The 25,464-nt window shown below is 35.2% G+C and overlaps 2 protein-coding genes across 2 annotated transcripts; one reads left to right on the top strand and one right to left on the bottom strand.

Annotated features, from left to right (window-relative positions):
- Positions 1–4,218: 4,218 nt before the first annotated feature.
- Positions 4,219–6,504, bottom strand: LOC111382501 (ammonium transporter 3 member 1-like). Its single transcript, XM_023006502.1, has 3 exons — positions 5,899–6,504; positions 5,306–5,591; positions 4,219–4,751 (listed from the first exon to the last, which is right to left on the bottom strand). Exons 1-3 carry the CDS (start codon positions 6,502–6,504, stop codon positions 4,219–4,221), a joined length of 1,425 nt encoding a protein of 474 aa, XP_022862270.1.
- A 15,281-nt stretch (positions 6,505–21,785) lies between these two features.
- Positions 21,786–23,531, top strand: LOC111382500 (pentatricopeptide repeat-containing protein At3g54980, mitochondrial-like). Its single transcript, XM_023006500.1, has one exon. It carries the CDS (start codon positions 21,786–21,788, stop codon positions 23,529–23,531), a length of 1,746 nt encoding a protein of 581 aa, XP_022862268.1.
- Positions 23,532–25,464: the final 1,933 nt, after the last annotated feature.

Below are 25,464 nucleotides of genomic sequence, written 5' to 3'. Positions count from 1 at the left end.
GTGATCTTATATATTCCAATGGTTCAGTCTTTTGCCTTTAGTGGAAAAAGCAAAGGGTTAATAATTAGATTGGGTGGTCTAGGGTCAACTAGACAGGATCTAATTATTGGAGCTTGAAAAATATATGTCCGATCAGGCCCCTGTGATAGCTCCATAAAGTATCGGAACTTAATTACGGTAATTATAATAGTTTTGGGCTTAATTGTAATTACAATAAAGTTTTGTACTTGGTTGTAATTACTATGAAAGTTATAAACTTAATTGTAATTGTAATTGAAGTTCTAGAACTACACGTGCAATTAAATGTAAACTAATTAGAATTGGATTTAAATTGGAACTCTCTTAGTTGAGTTTTAATTAGAACTCTTGTTTGAATGTGGAATTATAATTGTACTAAAATTTTATCATCTTTTTCTCTATAAATAGAGACTAGATGGATAGAAAATTTTTACAACATTCATAATTCCATAAGATTAAAATTTGTAGAGAGAAAATATATTATTTACTTGTTGTCCAAAATTCAAGAATTAGTTTCTAAATTAATTAAAAGAAAGTGTCCACACACCAATGTAGTCTTTGCGTTGGAGAATACTATAGAAGATTTGAAGGTTTGAAGCACCAAAATCCTTGTAATTAAAGGAGATGGAAGTTCGCGGATCAGAGTTTATTCAAGGTTGATCATTGAACTTAGCTAAAAGATTCGAATCCTTTAATTTTGTTATAACATACACGTGAACATCTAGACGATCTTACTTATTGAATTAAAGAAAATTTTAATTTCTAATTAATTCCGCTTCCGCATTCCAATACTAGCAATTGCAAGTAGATTCTTTCATGCATTTCAATAGGAATATAATTAATGATAAGTGCTTCGGGACTCCTTATCAATCAAGAAACAAAAAACTGCAAGCTCCATTTGTTATATGACTGAAGCAGATTGTTATACCTTGAGCCTCTATCACCAAGGCCATGAAGCCAAACGATTGTAGCTTCGTGTCTCCCTCTTGGCCTGACAACATTAGTCCTTCCAAACTCAAATGCCCTTCAAGATGTTTGGCTAACTAATAAATTCGAAGGTCAATTTAAAATTGGGCTAAACGTTTTTCCTTAATTTATGAAAGATCATAGCTTAAACAGCTAAGAGTACATACAAATTAAAAGGAGAATAAGAATTAATTAGACCTTCAGCAGAGCTACTGAAGCTCATTTTCGACTCAGATAAATGCGCAATGGAGAAGAATCCCATTTGCAGTGATAACAAAGAGTTCCTGCAATGAAAAAAATACACAACCAGTAATCCTTATTTATACTTATTTAGGAGGGTGAAAATGGAACAAAAATAAGACAAAACTGCACAGGTCTAGTATTGGCATCCACCATTTACACCCTATCTAGAACTACCTACAAAAAGACATTCAGAAAGAGAAGGGAACCCATGAAAATGAAGCATAAGGACAAAAAATAAAATAAAATAAAATAAAGCAATAATCTTTATGAGCACATAGAATCCACACACATCAATAAACACATAAATTCAGTAATGACCCTCGAGCCAAAAAGAGTCGCACATTAATCAAAGAATCAATTCTAGTGGACACAATGGAAAAAAAAAAAAAAAAAAAAAAAAAAAAAAAGAAATAGAAGGAACTTTCAAACATTTAACCCAACAATATTTTCAAGAAAACAATAGAATACTTAGGGTGCGGTTGGTTTCCATTTCCATTTTCCATTTTCAATTTCAAAACGATTTTTATTTTTCCCCGAAAACGGCTCATTTTTCGCGTTTTGAGCGTTTTCGATATTTATAATTGAAAATGCTAAAAACAATAAAAAGTCGTTTTGCATTTTCAATTATAAATTATAAATTATAAATCGTTTTCGAAAATGCGTTTTCGAAAACGACGGACCAAACGCATTTTTCGCGTTTTTAAAAACGAAAAACGGCAAACCAACCGCGGCCTAACATTCATCAAAATGATTAAATTTATATACATTCACACAAAAGTTGGCCTCTCCCATTTGATATTAAAAAAATTCTTGAATTTCAAAGGTATATTTGGTTAAAAAAAATTTAAAAAAATGAAAAACGTGTGCAGCATATATAGGAAAGATCTGATAGAAATGGAAATAATAATGAATTTAGAGGTGTGAAAGATAAGTGGGGTGTAAGCTTTTATACACCAAACCTGGACTTGGGATTCCAGAGTTGAACGAACCAAAAAGTGATGTTGACAAGCTAAAAGTGCAGCCCAATTCGAATAGTCCAAAGAATGAAGTCTAACTGGACAATTCAGGATAAAGACCTAAATAAAGTTATTAATGAATGCAGTGGAAGCTCACGAACGCGATAATATCATCGCCCAAATTTGCAAGACGCCCAAGATCTGAGCGAATGAAGTGCCTTGCAGTCGCCCAGAGTTATGACCCTGTTCTCACCCAAACCTTTGAATCGCCTAGGATCTTAGCAAACATAAGATATTATGGTTATCCAAAAGTGCAGTTATCGAAACAGTTATTGAGTAATCTTATCACGTTCCAAGATTTAAGGAGTTCAGTTGAAGACGGTTGAACGACAAAGAGTAGTGGCAGCATTTAGAGACGGCAGTTTCACGATAAGTTGGCCACCATAAAGAAAGTAGGCGGTTATAAAGCAATTTCTAAGCGGTTGATAATAAAGAGAGCATCAAGGGAATATAAAAGGAAGAAAAAACATAGAGCAAAACACCCCCGAATCAAACACTCTCAAACAGAGAATATGTAATTTCAATTCCTTAGTTTAAACTTAAAACATTTCTTTTTAGTACTCGTGTGCTTGCGTCCCTTGAAGGCATTCTATTTAAGTTCCAATTGTAAAGTCATCGCCAATAAAACACCCATTTTTGGGACTTTGTCTCAAGAGATTTGTTCCTTACACAATCGTCTGATCCCTTTTTAATTGTTAGCGAATACCCGCGCGAAACAAGTGACTAGGCTTTTTATTTCCTACTTCCCTATTTGTCTCCCTATGTTTTCCCGTGGCTTAATTTTTATCCAAGTGTGTTACGACGTTAAAAAGTTACTTATTTTCGGCATCTCAATTAAATTAGACGATTAGTCAAATCTCTCCCTACCCCACTAATTCTTGATTAGTGCAGAATCATGATACTAATTAATCAATATTATTAGTTATAAAAGTGCTAATTTAAAACCTGTAATTTCTTATTCGGATGCTTAAAATTTCTAATAGTGCACTAGTCAAAAAAATAATATTTACAGGGCCATGTATACGTCTATAAAGTCATGAAATATTTTGTCAAAAAAATTCATATAAGCAGCGCATAGTCAGTCTCTCACTTATTGTTCGAGTTGGTTCCTAACTTTCAGAGACAAGTAAAGTTGATGTCAATAAAGATAAATTTGAGTATTTCTTTCTCATATTGCACTCTATTACCAAGCGTAGACAAATTAGTGCAGTAGTTTTAACGATTTTAATCACTAGCAACTTAATGACAGAATTTTGAGCTTTTGCTACAATAAGAATCCATGTTGAAGCTACCTATATCACCGTTGTTGTCTGCAGGGTATATGAGACCCCACAGAGTAGTGTTAAGCCGAGAGGTTTTCCTTTGAAACGTTAGAATGCTTCGGTCGAGGTGTGATCATGTTTGGTGAAACAATCCTTTGGGTGCTCTCCCCGCCCATGATGAACCGGTTCTACTAGATAAGGCTAGATAAATCAAAGTCGATTTGGCTAGATAAATCAAAGTCAATTGAAATCGTTAGCTTTATTCTCTAGAACTTGTATGGTTTCTTTTCATGCTTTGAAATGATACGCAATTTATATATATGATTTATGTATCAATGTATAGCAAACGCGTACTATTTTAAATAAAAATTTCTACCTTTTAGCATTGCCAGAAACTAGATTAATCAAAATTAACCATAAATGAGTAATCACTTAAGTCCATGAGAATATTACAATAACACAATAACATCGAACATGTGCATTTTATTTTCAACCTTCCCTAGATTACATCCTAGAGAGTACGTAGCATGCACCCTACACTTACATTGAACTTTCATATAATGAAATTGGTAAAATGAAGCGAAAGGGACATTCTTTCCATGTCAATGTCAAAGAGAATAAAAATAAGAAAAGACGTGTGATCAGTACTTTAACAACATTAATTTTAACGAAGTCCGAGACCTTGATTGAAATCTTCTAATAAGACGTTGATGTCATTTCAACATCATCCTTGGACTTAGTTCCCCCGATTTCCATATCGTGGATGATAATCGAGGATTTTCACTCCTTTCGGCTAGGCCCCAAATGGCATAAGCTTCCTCGCCATGAGCAGCTTCGTCCCCAACCTCCATATCTTCCTCGGTCATCCTTAAAGGCACGATGAATCGTACTAGAAGACATATTATGCTTGTACTGATAATGTTAACAATAATTACAAACACCACCCCAAGAAGTTGAAGTCCTACTTGTCTGAAACCATTGCTGTAGTCTTTCATGTGGAAGCCATAGAATAGGCCAACATATTGGCCATACTTTGCATAGAACAAATTGCATAATTTAGGGTCTGCAAATAAACCGGTGAGAAGTCCTCCGAGGGATCCGGCAACGGCATGCGTGTGGAACACCGCCATCGTGTCGTCGACTTTTTGAAGAAGCTCAGATTTCTTGTGTACCACCATCATTGTGAACCATGGAATTGAGCCCGAGCAAATTCCCATTATTATGGCTGCCCATCCATGTACAACACCTATACACATGCACTCACATTTATATCAAGAAAATCATGATTTCTTATTCAAAATTGCTTAAATTTGGTTTTTATATGATTACATTATGTCCATCATTTGATGAAAAATTAACTTGGAGGTACGTGCGGTTTGTTGAATTACCTCGTCTAAGAACATTAGTACAACTTTAACTCGCCTTCTCACATATGAACCAGATTTTTAAGAATTTGGGACCTTCAATATATTATATTGAACTATCTAATCAAAGCTCCTTTTTTATATGGATTAAAATCTCAATTAAAAATCAACAATTAATTTTAACCACGCATTTTATAATCCCACAATTTTTCAACCACACATTTCATTAATTTTTATCAAAATCTACTAAAAATCTGATTTTAATCTACTCCAACCAGGACTATATTTATAGAGAGAATCATCTAAAAATTTAGAGGGGCTTCAAAGGTCCTTTAACATGAATATAAGACTTTTATGTGTTCCAATGACACATTGAACTACTGTGTTCGAAAGCTATTGATCAAACAGGGTTTGACGGGTTCGAGAAATGAATTACCTGCAGCTGGAGTGATGCAAACTAAACCAGTGATCATTCCTTGAACAGCTCCAATTACAGAAGGCTTTCCAAAAACGAGAACATCAAGAATAAGCCAGGTTAATAAACTTGTAGCAGCACAAACATGAGTGTTCAAAACAGCCAAGGATGCATCAATATTAGCAGCATAAGGGTCTCCTCCATTGAATCCAGTCCATCCCATCCACAATAGTCCTGCCCCAGCCAACATTAGCAGGATGTTGTTTGGTGGAAATCTTTCCCTGTCCTTTGCCAAACGAGGACCGACCTGAAAATCACATACCTAACCGTTACCAGTGCTTTTGAAGGAAAAGGAAAGATGAATATAACCTATTATGGACGTGTTTCCCTACAAATATCTCAAGTTTTAAATGAAATAGTTTAATGTGGCATCATAGCCTACAAAAGTATCAGTTGAAGTACGGTTGTAACTCATTTATAAAATTGTCCGCATTACGGTTTGTGTTGAAAAATTAGTTTGCCCTACACGTGAAAGGATTTGTGTTGAAAATTAAACAAATGTGAGCTTTTAGATGGGGTGATTCAACACTTGATCATCAAGTTCCCATATGTACCCAATATGCAGCCGTGAAACCAGCAACTCCAGAGGACAAATGGATAACATAACCGCCGGAATAATCTATCATCCCCTTCACCGCCAGCCACCCATTAAGAGACCAAATAGTATAAGCTCCAATGGTGTAAGAGAAAGTAAGCCACAGAGGAACAAACAGCATCCACGCATAGAAATTCATTCTTCCCAGTAAAGCACCAGCAATTAAAATCAACGTAATTGCTGCGAAAACAAACTGGAAAAACACCATTGTTGCATTTGGAAACTTGCCGGCAAATCCTTGTTCAAGTAAATAATGTTGAGATAATGCCTCATTAATCTTGCCCCAAACGGGGATCAGTTCATCCCCGAAGGAAAGTCTGTATCCCCAGCAAACCCAACAAACAAGAACGCATGCAAAAGCATAGAGCGCCATGAAAGCTGAATTCACAGCCCATTTCTTCTTCACAGCGCCACCGTATAAGATGATAAGGCCCGGCACGCTCTGTAAGCCGACTAGTGTAGCGGCGGTTAGTTGCCATGCGTTGTCGCCTTTGTTCATCCATGGCGGGTTGGCCTCGTCGGGAATTAGATTAGGAGGAAGTACAAATGGTGATGGTGAAGCCATGAAAAAGAGCCTGGATAAAATAATTTGAGGTGCTATTGATTAATTCCTTGATTATTTGCATAGTTTGATTGTCACGACAAGGTTTCCAGTTATTGGAAGCATCTTCTTATTCTGTCAAAAATGTATTACAAAATTGGTTTCTTTTCTGTTGGCGAGTATTACAAAGGGTTTCCAGTTTCAACGACATTCTCATAGAAATCATTGGTGCATCAATGACAAATCTACCACTGTCAATTGTCTTTTTCGGTAGAAAGCAAAGCATCATTTTTTTGAGGTAATGTTATGGAACATGGAATTGGATACTAAAAAGTTTGATATAATACTACGTACTAAATATGTATATTTTAATTTTTAAACGAGCCATTTGTAAGCATAATGTATGAAGGAAGATTCCACTAATCAAGCCAAGGAGCAAAAATCAGCCACCACAAATCAAGCCAAGAATCAAAACCAGCAAGATAGCCAATAATCATGCCTTTAACAGTCAATCAATTTTCTGTAAATGTTATTTTTGTATAACCATGAAATTAGCCTACTACTTTTACATATGCAAAATATTGGCTAATTTCCTAGAATAGAGATCGGAGATTTTGTATTTAAATGTACACAAGTCATTGTAAAATGCAGGTTATAAAGTCTGTCATTTTTACAGAGAAATAAAACACTGCTCTAATTTCCATAAGTTACTCTTGCTGAATTTCCATCATGGTATCAGAGCTGCCATTCTCTCACGAGAGTTTGATCCCATTTCATCTAATCCCACTCAAAATCCTTCATCCCCAACAGATATCCCCTTGATTGCTCTCAACGTTTCAGCACAAATCAATGACAAACTTACTCCCTCAACCTTCTCACAGTGGTGTGCCCAATTTGAAGCTCTTCTAATTGGGTACGACCTCCTTGACTACGTCATTGGAGAAAAACCTTGCCTCCATCAAACTGACCATCCCTCATCCTCCCTTCAAAAAACGCACTGGGTAAGGCAGGATAAACTAATCCTAAGTGCTATCCTAGCATCCACTGCGACGACCATCACCCCTCTCATTTTGTTTGCCAAAACTTCTCAGGAAGTGTGGCAAAAATTAAACTCCCTCTATGCTAGCAAATCTCGAACCAGGGCAGTGCGACTCAAAGAGGAAATAACACTAATAAAACGGGGCAATCAAACCATCTAGGAATACCTGCATATAGTGAAGTCTATTGCTGATGAAATAGCACTTATTGATCATCCAATTTTAGATGATGATTTCACTTTATACATTCTCAATGGTCTCGGCTATGATTATCGGGAAATCGCTGCACCCATTAGAGCTCGGGAAAAATCCCTCACCTTTGAGGAACTACATAATCTGCTCATAGGTTATGAGACATACCTGCGTCGTCTTGAAGTCTCAACACAACGACTATTAGCCACGGCCAACTACACGAACCGACGTCCAGGTTCTTCCTCTTTATTTGGAAGCAATGGCAACTCCTCTTGGGGTCCAAATAAGCAACATATCTTTAAAGGGCCCGTGGCCCAATCACGCCCAAATAGTTGGCCACTTGATAACAGAAAGCAAAACAACTTGGGCCGGTATAACGGCCAACGACGCTTTCAGCCCAAATGTTAACTTTGTGACCAATTGGGTCACATTGCAAAGCAGTGTCTACGAGTGACTTTTTTCGAAGCTACTGCAAATTGTGTTTCTACCTCTCAACAGCAGAACACTAAGTGGCTCATTGATTCTGCTGCTTCACATAATATTATGGGTGATTTGGCAAACCTCTCAATGCACTCGGAATATGGTGGGACAGATGAAGTTGTAATAGGTGATGGTTCAGGTTTGCGTGTATCACACATTGGTTCTTTCGTATTTCAATCACCAACACGTACCTTTCATTTAAATGATACACTTTGTGTTCTAAGTATCTGCAAAAATTTGATTTCCGTTCATCACTTTTCTACTCAGAATAATGTTTTTCTTGAATTTCACTCCACTTATTTTCTTGCCAAGGATCAGACCACGGGGGCGACTTTACTCAAAGTGCATGTGAAAATGGTGTTTACACGCTCCCAGACTCCTTGATGGACTCTCCTTAAAAAATGGTTGTAAATGTGCATAAGGGAACATCGATTGATGGTGGCGCAAGAGGCTTGGACATCCATCTCAAAAAGTTGTTCACTATCTCATCAAATATTTTTTCCTTCCAATAAAAAAAGACAGTGTCTCACATTTGTATTTCTTGTTCAATGAATAAAGCACACTAGCAACCATTTTGTTCCACTAGTTTAAAAAGCAATGCACCCCTTGATCTCATCTACATCGACATTTGGGGTCCCGCGCATACAATTGGTATCGATGGTTCTAAATATTATTTGATTTTGGTCGACCATTTTACCAAATATGTGTGGTTCTACCCTTTAACAAAAAAAATCTGATGTAAGCACCATTTTTCCACAATTTAAAAATCTTGTGGAAAATCGCTTTCAAAAAAGAATCAAATGTCTCTATTCCGATAATGGTGGTGAATTTGTGGCACTCAAAAATTATCTTTCATTTCATGGAATTAGCCACTATACCCCGCCACCCCATACACCATAACAAAATGGGGTCTACAAACGTCGTCACCGTCATCTTGTTGAAACAGGATTTACCTTATTACAAGATGCTTCTCTACCCCAATCATATTGGCCCCATGCTTTTGAAACGGCTGCTTATCTTATTAACCGACAACCAACACAATTGTTAAAAAATAAATCACCATTTGAAGCCTTATTTCAACAAACACCAAATTATCTCAAGTTAAGAAAGTTTGGTTGCCTCTGTTTTCCTCTAATTCGGCCCTACAACTCAAATAAACTCCAGCCTAAATCCATCCCATGCCTATTCTTAGGCTATTCCCAAACCCAAAACGCATTCAAGTGCGTTGATATGAACACAAAATGTACGTATCTCTCTCGGCATGTTATCTTCGATGAAACTAAAAGTCCCATCAAGACCCAAGAACCCGACGCTAAATCCTTGCCATCTATGCTGCCTATGTCGATGATTCCCGTGCTGTAACCACCGTCAGTATAGTCTGAGAGCTCACTCGCCTTCCGTTGCTCCTTCGGGTAATTCCCCTAATTTCTCTCCTTGAAATTTTCCCAATCTAAACTCAATTTTTTCGATCACACCACACCAGTCGCACACAAGTGAGTCCACTCACTCAAGTCTCTTACTCACCACGGATAAACAAACTCCTTGTACAGAAATCACCAAGTCCGTGGTCAATAACCCACCTCCTGAGATAACCCGAACTCACACCAAGACCACTCGATCCATGAACAACATCTACAAGCTGAAACAGTTAAACTCAGTTACAAAACATCCTATTCAACCAACCATTGAACCAAACTGTGTGAGTCAAGCACTCCGTGAACCAAAATGGAGACATGCTATGTCTGAAGAACTCACGGCATTGATGAGGTATGGTACGTGGTGTTGGGAATCTACTTATACATGCATAGCGAAAAATTAAAATTATTTCGATTCCCACCAAGGATCCCTTTGTGTTTAGATAGAAATCGTGATAAAGATTGTACTTTTGAAAAATTCTGCAAATATTTTTCTTTTCTTTTTGTTTCAACAATCTTGATTCGCCAACCACAGCTGTTCAATTGTCCAACCTCCAACGGTGATCCACACAAAGAACAAAATTGTAGTTACCAGGATTTTCTCCTTTTGTGCTGGCAAGAATAATTATGAGAAAAATCATATGGATTGAAAACTCTAGCCATGTATTTATATAAGCCCAAACGGGTTCATATTTATATAAGTTCAAACGGGCATGACCTGACTCGATCCAATATTTAATTAACCCCTTTAATTAAATTTGATCCGTAAACTAATTAATTCAATTAATTAATTCAGGTATATAAATATGTAACCCAATTAATTAATTTATCCAAAGCTTGTTAAATTAATTAATTGATAAATTATAATCTTCTAATTCTCTTTTGTGTGCGACCTATCAAGTTCCCTATCACGATGCCTAACGACGTGAAATATTATTTTGATCTAATCAAAATTGATAAATTAAAACACTCTTTTAATTTATCATCAATTCACACTCACCGTCTCAAATTGACATTTAACAATGTGTCAGTGCAATACATGTGACGAGAAATATCATGTGGTATGACAAAACCAAATTCGTTCATTTACCGTGAAACTATAATCCCTTCGTCAGTATGATCCGATCAATTACGAGATATGGAAGTGTGTCAATCTCGATTAACGATCATATCTTTCATTCCACTATTAAGTCAATATAAGTCGAAAACTCCTTTTCGACTTATGAGTACACCTTGGCCAAGGATTTCATCATCGACTTAATTGAATGAAACGCAGATAATAATCTCCTACTATCTAAGGGTGACGAATCCTTTATTGATCAATCACAACCTTCATACGATTCTTGACATACCCGAACGATGTCGTATTAGGGCAATTTGCAGAGCAACATCCAACACCGCTAAAGTATGACTGTCCTCATATAAGGTACCGTGACGACCTCAAGTCAAAGGACCAATTCACTACCGAACATTAGAAATTAACCACTGGCACTCAGATAGTTATCCATGTTGAATCTCTCGGCGGGTCTCCAATGTTTTGTTCTATAACAAAACATCCATGTGATCATTTAAGTGTCACCACACTTTAGCTTGTGAGATCAGCTACTTACTTCACAAGTAAGAAATAACGATATCTGTATCTCGTTATTACTTACGACCACGAATGATTTAAGATTCAATCAGATGTAATTTGTATCTCACAATCACAACTCTTTGTGATTAACAAATTACGAAGATTTGAATCTACGGACTCTATTATTTATTTAATTGTCTATTAATTAAATAATAGAGCTGCCATTAAATTGCATTAATTATATATCAAAAGTATTTATATCCAAAGTTGTTGGACTTAGGGTATAATACTTACAAACTCCTACTTGCACTAGATCCAATCACTTATGTATCTAATATCATAAGTCTACATGACGATCATGTTTATGCTACGACAACTTTTTGTCAGTGGATCTGCAATATTGTTAAATGTGAGAATTTGTTCTTCTCTTTTCGTCATTCTATGTATTATCTCTCTGATGGTATTATACCGTTTTAATACATGTTTGGATCATTGATGAGACATTAGTTCCTTTACTTTCGCAATGGCTCTATTGTTATCACAATATAATGGCATGTGATCAACAATATCAGAAACTATTCCAAGTTCATTTATGAATATCATGATCTAGATTGCAACTCTTTGCTACTTCTGAAGTTATCATGTATTAGGTTTCTACTATTGAATCAACGGTTGCTTCACGTTTGGAACCTTTCCAACATACCGCCTAAAAGTAAACCAGTTTCTCTATAGGAAATCTTCTCAAGATTTCATCTATGTAAATTGGGATGAGTTAAGAAATCTTCTAGATCTACCTTTATAGATCAAGTTGTTTCTCTCATATCGTTCATGAATAAATCCTTTAACAACCATTATTTCAACGATTGAAATACAGGGATATCATTTTCTATAATATTAGGAATACGACAAAGCTCCCACTATCTTCTTGTAAACACACAATTCGTCTTCAAATTTGATAAAATCAAATATTTTGACTTTTTCATTAAATCTAAGATTTCAGCTCCAAGAGATTTCTCTTAACCTATAATCACAGTATGCAACTGTTACAAGCAAAACCCGAATGGATTTCAGCAAGGCTACAAGAGAAAGGTTTCACCAAGGTCAACACTTAACCTTTACTTCTAGCCTTGCTTTGTATATATGGATATTCCAATCCATATCGACCTTTTCCTTGTAAACTATTTATAAAAATTTATGGGTTTTATTCCATCAGTAGGCTTGATCAAGGTCCAAACCTTGTTCACATACGTCGAGTTTCATGACCTCTTGCTGTCTCTTTTAAGTCAACACTTGACTTTATTTTAGTGCAACTAGCAGGTTCATTATCCTCGATCAGTAATACCTGATTAGTAATCATGGATTCGCACCTTCTTGAAGGTCTAATGATCCTACTAGATTCACATAGAGCTAACATGTTCTCAGGAGTCTTTACTTCCTGATCAAAAGTATGTCCCATATCAGATATGGGATCAAACTCGGATTTATCTACTTGGTTAACTATATCTGTGGACTCTTGAACTCTTTCAATTTCTATTTTACTCGCACTGTCCTCCCCCAGAGTAAACATTTTCTCTAAGAAGACGATATGTCGTGAGACGAAGACTTTATTCATGATAATAAAATTTATATTCAAATGTCTCTTTTGAATATCCCCACAAATACTTATTTATCAGATTTAGTGTCAAACTTATCCGATTCAAGGCGCTTCAAATAAGCGTCATGGCCCCAAACTTTCATATAAGATAAATTGGGACTATTGCCTTTCCATAACTCATATGGAGTTCTGTTAACCAATTTAGATGGGACATGATTTAGTGTGTTGGACACTGCAATCAATCGCATTATATCTAATAGTTAACGATTCTTCCTTTTAGATACCCCACTATGCTGCAGTGTATGTAAAGGAGTCCACTGCAAGAGAATCTCATTCTCTGTTAGATAATCTAGATTTTATCTTTAAAATACTCCCACTTGATCGAATCTTAATGTGAGGGTATCTTTACCTATCTGTTTCTCTACTCCTAGTTTGAATCCCTTGAACTTTTCAAGAGTTTCATGTTTGAGTTTTCATCAAGTATACATGATCATTGATGAAATAAGAGAAACATTACCTGACATTAATTAACACGAGTCCATATGCATCACTATGCATTAGACCAGTAATTATGCTGACATTTCTTCTTTTCAAATAAAAGAAGATTTGGTCATTATACCAGACATGCATAATTTGTACTTGTCAAAATTAATTAATCCCAAGTATACATTTCTATGTAACTTTGGAATTATTTTTCATCTATATGACAAAGTCTGTCGTGCCAAATTTCGGTAATAATTAGATTATCGCATTTATGCCTTATAATTTCTATACTCATTATAGAATCCTTAGTATTTAGAATATAAATGTTATTTTGTAACTTACCACAACTATTAAGATCTTAATCAAAATATGCAGGAACAACAATTGTCCTTAACATTAAAATGATTCGCGTCTGAATGAAATTCATTTTAATGTTCCAGCTATGGTGGGTACAAAGTAACATTTCTCTAATTCCATTACTAAGTCAAAAGGCAACGGCAAGAAGTATGCTCGTATAGGCAATGCAGCAACCTTTGCTCATCTTCAACGTGTAGGTCAACTTCTCCCTTTCGCAGTGGTCTACTTCTATTTAGTTTCTCCATATTTGTATAAATATGAGATCTACATCTGGTATCAAATACCTAAGAAACTCGTGAAGTAGACATAAGCCATGATATATTCCTCTCAATGACCTTTCATTCTATAATGAAACCAAGGGTCATTAGATTTGGTATTGTCCTTCGCTTAGACTGTCTTAACCATATTGGGTGCTTTCCCAAAGTCCCTTTAGATTTCCTCTTAATACCCTTAGAGGAATCATTAGTTTGTCCACTACCAACTTTGATAAAGGACTTAACAGTCCTAAGCATGTTAAGCAACTTAATGAGTATGCATTCGAGCTTATTCATATCATAATTAATAATTAGTATGAGTAACTCTATGACAAAGATTGCCGAGCTAAGTCAATACTTAGTTCATAGTTAATGATTGAACTCAGTTGAGACACTTCTCATGTCAATCATCTTCAGTACATGAGAATTGACTGAAAATTCTTTTGTCACTTTGTATCGGTATAGTTGTTTGAAAGTCTCATATCTTTCAACACATGATTATTATCATACAACTTTTTGTAATAAAAAATTATGTGTTAACATCTATACTCTCAAGTTGCTTTTGTAACTCAGGTGACATAGTTGCAAGTATTACATAAATTGCAGTATTATTGTCATCACTGCGTTCATTATAGCAGCCACCTCTTCTTTAATCGAGTCATCACCAAATGTCTCTGGAAAATGGCTACTTAAGGACAACCAATTTTCTCATGCTTGAGAACAATTCTCAAATTGCAGTACCAATCGAGAAGATTTAATTTGGTTGTTGGCATCCAATATGCCTTTCAAATACACATGGTTACTCACAATTCAATAAATATAAATGATGAAATGAAAAAGAATAATATATAAAATGCATCAATTAATTTAATTGGCACGCAGGCCTAAATGAATTGGACTCGCAGGCGCATAGCAACAATAATAATAACGGACTCACAAGTCCAAAATAATCAAGAGTTCGCAGGCCCAAAATAATAAAAATAATAACGAGATCGCAGACCCAAAACAATTAAGAGCTCGCAGGCCCAGAAAAACGACAAGAATAAAAATTAACCATTCAATACTTCCATATGGTCGAGTCCATGATCGTCCACTAATAATACATTCATCACATAAATGTATACCTATATAATATTTAATATTATATGCAAATTAGTTTCAAGTTTCTAGCACGTCTAAACTCTTTTAGACAAATGGATCGGAACAATTAAATAATTAATTAATCATATTAATCGATTATTTAATTAGCAGCATGTTTAATTAAAATCAAATTTTAATTAAATACCAAATTAGAGTCCAACTATAATTCAACAATTATAGGACGAGATAATTTAATTAAAATCAAATTTTAATTAAATATCAAATTAGAGTCCAACTCTAATTTCATAACTTAAGGCAGTTGAATTTAATTAAAATCAAATTTCAATTAAATAACAAAACTAAAGTCTAACTCTAATTCCAATATTTAGGGCGAATTAATTTAATTAAAATCAAAATTTTAATTAAATACCAAATTAGAGTCCAACTTTGATTTGAACAAATTTTAGGGTGAATTGATTTAATTAAAATCAAATTTTAATTAAATAACAAATTAGAGTCAAACTCTAATTCCAAAAGGAAATTTAGGGTGAGATAATTTAATTAAAATTAAATTTTAATTAAATGTCGAATTCGAATCCAATTCTAACTTCGATAACATATTTGGGTGAATAATTAATTAAAATCAAAATTTAATTAAGTATTAAATTAGAGTCAAACTCTAATTTTAATAGAATTAATATTTTAATATAAGATAACACTTCTAAATAAAATAAAATTCTATTTGGGGTCAAATTTTATATTTAAGTTAAAATCATATCTTAACGAAAATATAAAAAGTCGTCAATTTTAAATAAAATTTCAATTTGGGTCAAAATTAAATTTATAGGTCAAACCCATTAAAATCAAATTTAAAAGCATTCTAAAATATAAGTTCAAAACTATTTTGAAATTGCATTTTGACCCAAACTTGAATTTATAATTAGGACCTCCCAAATAAAGAAATTGCAGAGAAACCCTTTCATTTATTAATTGTAATCAGACCCCGAAAATGGAATTGCAGGAAAGAGGTCCTTAATATCAAATATTGCAAGAACTACCCTCACTTAAATAATTTACAAATTGACCCCAAAATGGATATTGCAAACCGAGGCCTGCAATTTTACAAATTGCGTCAGAGGCCCCCACCTCCAATTCACCCAAAACGCAATATCAACTGAAAACCCTAGGCTGCCTCCTTCTTTCTCTCTCCTTTCTTTCTGGAAAGGTCGACGCGGTGTGCCGGCTGCAGTGGCAGCGCGCGGGCTGCGCCGACGCTGCTGCTACAAAAGTAGAAGTGCCCGGCGCTGCATCACACGACTGGCGACTCACCGCTAGTTGCCTGCACAGCGAGGCAGCGACGCTGTTGCCTCCTTGTGCCACACCTGTCGGCGGCTATTATTGTCGCCAGCAGCACACCGGTGCTGCCGCTATTACACAGCAACAGCACCGCCATCGTCGTCAACAACTGTTGCTGCCGGCATCCCTCCCCAATTTTTTTTTATTATACCATTTAAATCAGATTTAAAACATTGAAAATCAAATTTCATAAATTGCTAGAAACTAGAAACCGAACAAAATCAACTTTTGATTTTTCACATATTCAAGACAATTTCTAATAAACATAAAGTAGGCTCTGATACCACTGTTGGGAATCTACTTATACAGGTACAGCGAAAAATTAAAATTATTTCGATTCCCACCAAGGATCCCTTTGTATTTAGATAGAAATCGTGATAAAAATTGTACATTTAAAGAATTCTGCAAACTTTTTGCTTTTCTTTTTCTTCCAACAATCTTGATTCGTCAACCACAACTGTCCAATTGTCCAGCCTCCAAAGGTGATCCACACAGAGAACAAGATTGCAGCTACCAGGATTTTCTCCTCTTGTGCTAGCAAGAATAATTATGAGAAAAATCATATGAATTGAAAACTCTAGCCATGTATTTATATAAGCCCAAACGGGCCTCTAAATAACCAACCCAATTAATTAATTTATCCAACGATTGTTAAATTAATTAATTGACAAATTAAAATCTTCCAATTCTCTTTTATGTGCCACCCATCAGGTTCCCGATCAGCATGCCTAATGACGTGAAATATTATTTTGATCTAATTAAAATTGATAAATTAAAACACCCTTTTAATTTATCATCAATTCACACTCGCCGTCCCATATTGACATCTAGCAATGTGTCAGAGCAATATATGTGACGAGAAATGTCACGTGGTATGACAAAACCAAACTCGTTCATTTACCGTGAAACTATAATCCCTTCGTCAATATGATCCGATTAATTACGAGATATGGAAGTGTGTCAATCTCGATTAACGATCATATCTTTCACTCCACTATTAAGTCAATATAAGTCGAAAACTCTTTTTCGACTTATGAGTACACCTTGGCCAAGGATTTCATCATCGACTTAATTGAATGAAACGCAGATCATAATCTCCTACTATCTAAGAGGGACGAATCCTTTATTGATCAATCACAACCTTCATACGATTCTTGACGTACCCGAACGATGTCGTATTAGCGGCCATTTGCAGAGCAACATCCAACATCGCTAAAGTATGACTGTCCTCATATAAGGTACCATGAAGACCTCAAGTCAAAGGACCAATTCCACTACCGAACATTAGAAATTAACCACTGACACTCAGATAGTTATTCATGTGGAATCTCTCGGCGAGTCTCCAATATTTTGTTCTATAACATAACATCCATGTGGTCATTTAAGTGTCACCACATTTTAGCTTGTGAGATCAGCTACTTACTTCACAAGTAAGAAATGCCACACGTGATGGTCTATCTGTAATAATGATATCCATATCTCGTTATTACTTACGACCATGAACGATTTAAGATTCAATCAGATGTAATTTGTATCTCACAATCACAACTCCTTGTGATTAACAAATTACGAAGATTTGAATCTACGGATTCTATTATTTACTTAATTGTCTATTAATTAAATAATAGATCTGTCATTAAATTGCATTAATTATATATCAAAAGTATTTATGTTCAAAGTTGATTGGACCTAGGGCATAATACTTACACGTGGGACTTAGCTCCTCCTCCTACACACTATAAACCAGTAGGCTATAAATGGATATTTTGAGTTAAGAGGAAAGCTGATGGGTCTATTGATCGCTTTAAAGCAAGACTTGTGGCCAAAGGGTACAACCAACGCCCTGGCTTAGATTATAAAGAGACATTTAGTCCGATTGTAAAGCTGGTAACAATAAGAACTGTCTTGACTATTGTTGTTATGCAAGGGTGGATTTTAAGACAACTTGATGTCGACAATGCATTCTTACATGCGATGTTGACTGAAAAAGTTTACATGGTTCAACCTCCGGGGTTCAAGGATACATCCAAGCCTAACCATGTCTGCAAGTTACAAAAGGCCATCTATGGCCTAAAACAAGCACCTAGAGCTTGGTATTTGGCCCTCAAGAAAACCATTACAGAGCTTGGGTTTATGAATTCTAAAGCAGATTCTTCATTATTTATATACAGAACCAGCTCGGTTACATGTTTTCTGCTGGTATATGTGGATTAATTAGTCCTAACTGGCAGTGATACTCAATTTGTTGCTTCAGTAATCACAAAACTTGGACATTGTTTCTCTTTGAAAGATATGGGATAGCTAAATTTTTTCCTGGGGATGGAAGTTATACCTACTAAATCTGGTCTCCTCTTGTCTCATCATAAATACATTAGAGATATCCTGTCCAAAAGTAATATGCTCAGTGCAAAAGATGCATCCACACCATTATCAACCACTACATCCCTCAAACTTATTGATGGAACCAGCTCCGTTGACAACACAGAATTTAGGAGTGTTATCGGTGCTCTTCAATATCTATCTCTTACAAGGCCAGACATTTCATTTGTGGTGAATAAACTCTCTCAGTTTATGCATAAACCCACTGCAACTCATTGGACGGCTGCTAAGAGGCTCCTTCATTACTTGAAACTACCAATTTTTCATGGAATTTATATCAGAAAATTCAGTCCGTCAACTCTTACCACATACAGTGATGCAGATTGGGCAGGAAACTTTGATGATAAAACTTCAACCTCTGCTTATATATGTTTCCTTGGCACAAATCCAATTTCTTGGAGCTCGAAAAAACAAAGGACAGTTGCTCGATCATCAACCAAGGCTGAGTACAGAGCCCTTGCAAATGCGGCCTCAGAAACCATTTGGCTCCTTCAGTTATTTCAAGAACTTGGCCACCCTATATCATCCACACCAAAGCTACTTTGTGATAACTTGGGTGCCACACAACTGAGTTTCAATCCAATCCACCACTCTCGAATGAAGCACATTCAAATTGATCTACACTTTGTGCGCAATATAGTTCAGAAAGGAACACTCCAAGTTCATCATGTAAATACACAGGACCAGCTTGTAGATATTCTAACAAAACCACTGTCAAAGCAACGTACGGAACAACTGAGAAACAAGATTGGTCTTGCCAATGGCAGCCCAATCTTGCGGGGCGTATGAAGGAAGATTCCACTAATCAAGCCAAGGAGCAAAAATCAGCCACCACAAATCAAGCCAAGAATCAAAACCAGCAAGATAGCCAATAATCATGTCTGTAACAGTCAATCAATTTTCTGTAAATGTTATTTTTGTATAACCATGAAATTAGCCTGCTACTTTTATATATGCAGAATGTTGGCTAATTTCCTAGAATAGAGATCGGAGATTTTGTGTTTAAATGTACGCAAGTCATTGTAAAATGCAGGTTGTAAAGTCTGTCATTTTTACAGAGAAATAAAACACTGCTCTAATTTCCATCAGTTGCTCTTGCTGAATTTCCATCATAGTGAACTCATTTACACAAGACAAATTTATGATTAAGTAGTAGCGAGACGCTCTGATTTTAAATTTAATTATACCTCATTTAAAGATATAATCTTTTAAGAAAGGGTGAACTTTTTCATTTCTATTTATATTTTCAATCTCTCTTTTGAGTTCCCATAATTCAATGGGAGTGCAGATAAAAAAAAAAAAAAAAAAAGGTTGCTCGTCAAGATTCTGTTATCGTTCCACTGTGTTGGCAAATTATGTTTTAAAACTGTTTTTTCATTAATTTATTAATTAAACAAATTCGAGTTTTTTTAGTAAGTAATTTAGAGAAATTTAAGAAAATTTCATATGCTGCACTGGTTAAGTCTGTAAGTTCACGCCGAGTTTAATGGTTCATACATTTGTTACAACCAATTTGACTTAAGAAATTTATTTTGACTATATAACTTTTCATATGAATACCTATACTGCTAGACACAAATTTTGGTGTAAGGAATTGTGCTAAATACATTATTATCAAATCATTTTTATGCTCGGAGACGAAGTGATCTTATTTCTAGATAAGAAGAGATTTGATTTGATATTATTTGAATTTCTTATTTAGTTCTCTACTAATTATTATTATGGAAGTTCTATTATCTTTTTCGGAGATTCTTGTTTATGAATTAGGTAACACATTGTAGAAGTTTTCTTGTGCAAGATGGGGCCAAAAAAAAAAAACTCTTTATGGAACAAGAGTTGTACAATTTCACACTATTGAACTCTTGACCCATTGGGTCTATATGTTCAGACTTAGAAGGGAATTTGTAATTTCGTGGGTTCATATATTTAGATTCACCAATGAACTCGTGACTCATTAAGTTCACCTGCATATAAAATTATTCGACTGAGTGAATTCATTGAAAAGTGAATTGGACAAACTTTTCCAGGATTTTCAGAATATTAGACTTCAAACTTATGATGATTTCTTATTATTTGTGTTTTTATTATGAGTTTTGCTATACTGACTGTTTTGTTGACATTTTAAGATGTGACAAGTAGTTTGGCCACTTATTGGAAAAGCACTTAGGGTGTGTTTGATACACCAAAATTTTACATAAAAAATGGAAAAAGAATTATATTTCCAACTTTATGGTGTTTGATAGGGTTTTATTTCAATAGAAATGTCTTTTCTTGCTTGTCTCGAGAATTGATCTTTTCGTGGTTTTTAAGGAAAATCGGAATTGGAATTCCATGTTACTGTAGCTTTTTTTTTTTTTTTTTTTTTTTTTTTTTATTGAAAAAAAATTTTTAATTTTTTTAAAAAAAAATTTTTTTTTTTTTTTTTTTTTTTTTTTTTTTTTTTTTTGTAATGGAAACAAATTCTTAGATTTATTGTAAAAAATATTTCCTTTTAGTTAACAATTTTAATGTAAAACAAAGTCAAACGAATACCCAAAAATAGATAATTTTCTTGAATTTTTTTTTTGTTTTGACAATGAAAATAAATTTCATTCCCAATACCAGTAAATTCTATTCCTTTAATTGACAATTTTCATGTAAAACAAAGTCAAACAGACATAAAAAAATACTTTAATTTAAACATTTATACATGAAAAATTATACCAATCAAACACAATAATTTACAATTCTCAAAAAAGCAATTTTCCATCAATTCAATTTCATAGAATTCGTTTTCTTTTCATCCAAATTTCACCTTTGCAATCAAACGAACCCTTATTGAAATGAATGATCAGATTTTTTACACATCATGGAACGTCAACTATGAAATCCAAAATGAATGTCAAAGTAGCTTTACTATTTATTATTTAAGGAATACAAAAGGACCAATTTCACCAATTAAGTGAAATGTAAGGGATTTTGTGTTAAGACTTGAAGATTAGGAACCATTTGCACAATAACCCCATAGGTTAGGGACTGCCAATTTCCCATGTTTATAGCAAATTTTCTTGATTGAAACCTTGAATAAGGGTTTATAGGGTTTTCTATTACCGAAATCCAAGTAAAATGAAGTTCCTAACTTCTTCAACACTTCCTCCAAGATTACTGTTTTCTCTCATCCTTCGCAAATCTAATTCATCATCTTCTTCTTCCACTTCCCTTTATAAAATTTCCGAACTATTCCCCTCAGACACCCAAAACTCTGTCAAGATCACCCAAAACTCTGTCAAGATCCAAACTTTCAAAAAACCCATATCGGAAAACAGAGTTTTAACACAGGCCATTGTCATAAGAACCCTTTTAGACCGGAATGATGACCCAGTTTCTGCCCTCGAGTACTACAAGTGGGCCGAGAAAAATCGCGGTTTTGCATCCGGGTCCGCTGACCCTTTGGGAGTCTTGCTGCACATTTTGGTAAAGTCTCCTGAACATCTCCTCGAGGCTAAGAATTTGCTTAATCACTACGTTTGCAGCGATTCAGTACTCTCTGCTGCTGTTATTGTTCGTCGCATTGTTAATTGCTCAAAAAGATTTGGTTTTGAGTTAAATCCACGGGTATTTAATTACTTATTGAATGTTTATATTAACGGGCATAGGCATAGGGATGCTATAGGTTGTTTCAGAACAATGGTTATTTGTGGTATAATGCCGTGGATCCCATATACGAAAAATTTGTTGAGTGCATTGGTTGAGCAAAATATGATTGGCCAGGCGCATGATTTGTTTAGATGTGTGGTTTTAAGACCAGAGAGTTATGATTGTGCAACTGTCCATTTGATGATGCATGCGTGTTTGAAACTAGGTCAGGTAGAGGAGGCTCAGAAGTATTTCATGGAGGCGAGGGGTAGTGAAATTAAGCTTGACGCATCTATCTACAGAACAGCTGTTGAGGCTGCTTGTAGGAAACTGGACGATAACCTAGCTTGTTTCTTGTTAAAGGAGATGAAGGAAAAAGGGTTGGTTGTGTCAGGGAATTCATTTACTCGTGTGATCTGTACTTGTGTGAAGCAAAGGAATATAGTCGATGCCATAAAGCTTAAGGATGAGATGATTAGAAGTGGGCATCCGATGAATTTGAGGGTTGCTAATAATTTGATGAAAGGGTGCTATATGCATGGTGATTTGAACTGCGCCTTAGAATTGTTCAATATGATTAAAGATGAACTTACTCCAAACGAGGTCACTTATTCGGTCATCTTAGAAGGTTGCTGTAGAAGTGGAGATATGGAGAGGGTGCAGGAGATACATAAGGAAATGAAACAGGCAGGTATTCCAACATCCGTCTGTGTTGTAAATTCTTTAATTAAAGGGTTCTTGGAAGCTCGATTGATGGAGGATGCAACCAAATTTTTTGATGTGGCTGTTGAGGCTGGCATTGCAAATGTATATACTTATGCTAATTTCATATCCTGGTTCTGTAAAGAGGGTATGATGGACAAAGCATACACAGTCTGGGACAAGATGATTGATAAAGGAGTTGAGCCAACTGCTAATGTTTATAACAATATGATTCTGGGAAACTGTAGAAAAGGGAATATGGAGGCAGCAATAGATTTTGTTTCTGAAATGTTACAAAAGAACTTCAAAGTGAATGTTGTCACATATAGTATTTTGATTCAGGGATATTTCAACGGAAGTGAGAGTGAAAAAGCACTTGGAATGTTTGACCATATGATGAGCTTAGGTATATCCCCTACTGATTTCACATTCAACATTCTCATCCGTGGCTTGTGCAAATTTGGTCGAACAGCTGAGGCAAATGTACGGATGAAAAAGTTGGTGGAGATGGGTTTTAGCCCCGTTTGCTTATGATTTATCATTGATGGATTTGGAGGCGGATATTAATGTTTACTTAGAGATGTTCGAAGTGGGCTTCTCCCCAATCTTCGTTGTTTGTTGGATTTGTCAAGGAGACTGAAAAATGAGATGCAGGTTGAAGATATTCAATTTGATGCGTTCTAGAGAATGTGGGTGCACTTTTTCCTTTGGAGACATAGTAGGAGTTGCTTACCCTTGGTCTATTGCTGGATGTCATTACATTCTCAGAGGTCTTGGAGGAGATTTAATGAAAAAGGACGAATCCTATGTGCTTTTTATTGTACGTAAGTGGTGGATGATAGAAGGGAGGGAGTTGCAGGTGTGGGGTTGGTTGCATAATGAAATGCTTGATAGAGATCATGTGATAATTAACTTACGATATTCTAGTAATTGGAAAGTTACAGGTTGACTATTGGAGATTTAGGGGGGTGTTTGAGCTACATTATTTTGGTAATAATGCATTCTTGAATAGTGTATTGATGGGGAATGTGTGGTTAAAAAATAAAAAAAAAAATTTTGATCAGCATGTAATATTATTTTATTGAAGAATGTGCAGTTGAAATGATGTCAAATCGCTGTTTAAAAATATATTTTTTTTGGAATATTATGGCTCAAACAGGCCCTTATATGGATAAACCACAACAATTGTGTCTTATAATGTGCTTTTTCTTGTTCCATAGGAGATAATCTCTTTCTTGATCCTCATTGTTATAAAACGATTTGCTGCCTTGAGGGTAAACTCCTTTTTCCCCATGTCTTATCCTGTCATAATATTACATAGTATTGGAAGTTTTTCTTGAGTATATGAATGCCACTAATCACGATTTTATCCTTTTATCTACTGTATGCTTCTGCATTTCCTTTTCTGCACAGACAACAATTTTCATTTGAAAATTAAATATGTTTTGTAGGCAATAACAAAAATACCTCTGAATGAAACATAAATGCCTTATGATAGTTTCAAATTAGAAATTGTACATAATCCCAACTGCAGGTAGCAGAATTTTATGCTCAAGAAATTGATGTGTTGAAGTAGGGGGCAAGGAGGTATGACCATAAATATCTCGAGACAATAAAATGGCAGAAAAGTTGAACTTAGCCCCCGTTTGAGCCCCCATTATTCCTCATTACATTAAATTAAAATTTTCTCTCTCCTACTTTTAATCACACAATTTTCAATAAAATAATATTACACGTAAATCAAAAACTTTTCAACCACTCATTTCTCAAAAAAATATTATTCATCTCATTATAATTTAGGAATAATGGGGCTCAAACGGGGGCTATCTATCAACATTTTTGAACGCCTTGGGGTTTCATTTCATGATTTGCAACATGAATACGCTGACTAAATTAAGCCGAACTATTCTTGGATTATTAATTTGCTACAATGGAAGGAGTGTAGGATGTGGTACAAGGAAAAGCTTTTTTTCATCGATACAGCTATTCCGTCAGCCTCAGTAATGTCTGTATCAGCAATGTCCTTTCCTTTTGGTAGTTTCCAGTCGAAGTGGCAGCGAAATTGAGCTAAAGGATGCTCAAGATTTGCTGAGATCATGCCCAGACAAATCCTTTTTCCTTCCCCAAAGAGAAGATATTTGAAGTTATTTCCCATGAAATCAGTGGAATTAATCTCAAATCTCCGTGGTTTGAAGCTTTTGGGGCCAACCCACAATGCTGGATCTCTTCCCATGCCCCAAATATTTTCCAGGACTTCGGATTTTAGAGGTATACTTTATCCATCAACTCTAATTTCTTCTCTGCATGCTTTTGGGAGTAAAGGAATTGGAGGGTGCAAAGTTCAGATATTTCAGTGTGTGAATATCACCCTTTTCGATCATTTTCTTTCCCTTGAGAGTATGTCTTATTTCAGCTTGCGTCTTTGCCATCACATCTGGGTTTCTCACCATTTCCGCCATGGCCTAAT

Source organism: Olea europaea, unplaced genomic scaffold (assembly GCF_002742605.1).
Source record: "Olea europaea var. sylvestris unplaced genomic scaffold, O_europaea_v1 scaffold2512, whole genome shotgun sequence".
NCBI classification, from domain to species: Eukaryota; Viridiplantae; Streptophyta; class Magnoliopsida; order Lamiales; family Oleaceae; genus Olea; species Olea europaea.
This window is presented reverse-complemented; position numbering and strand designations above follow the sequence as displayed.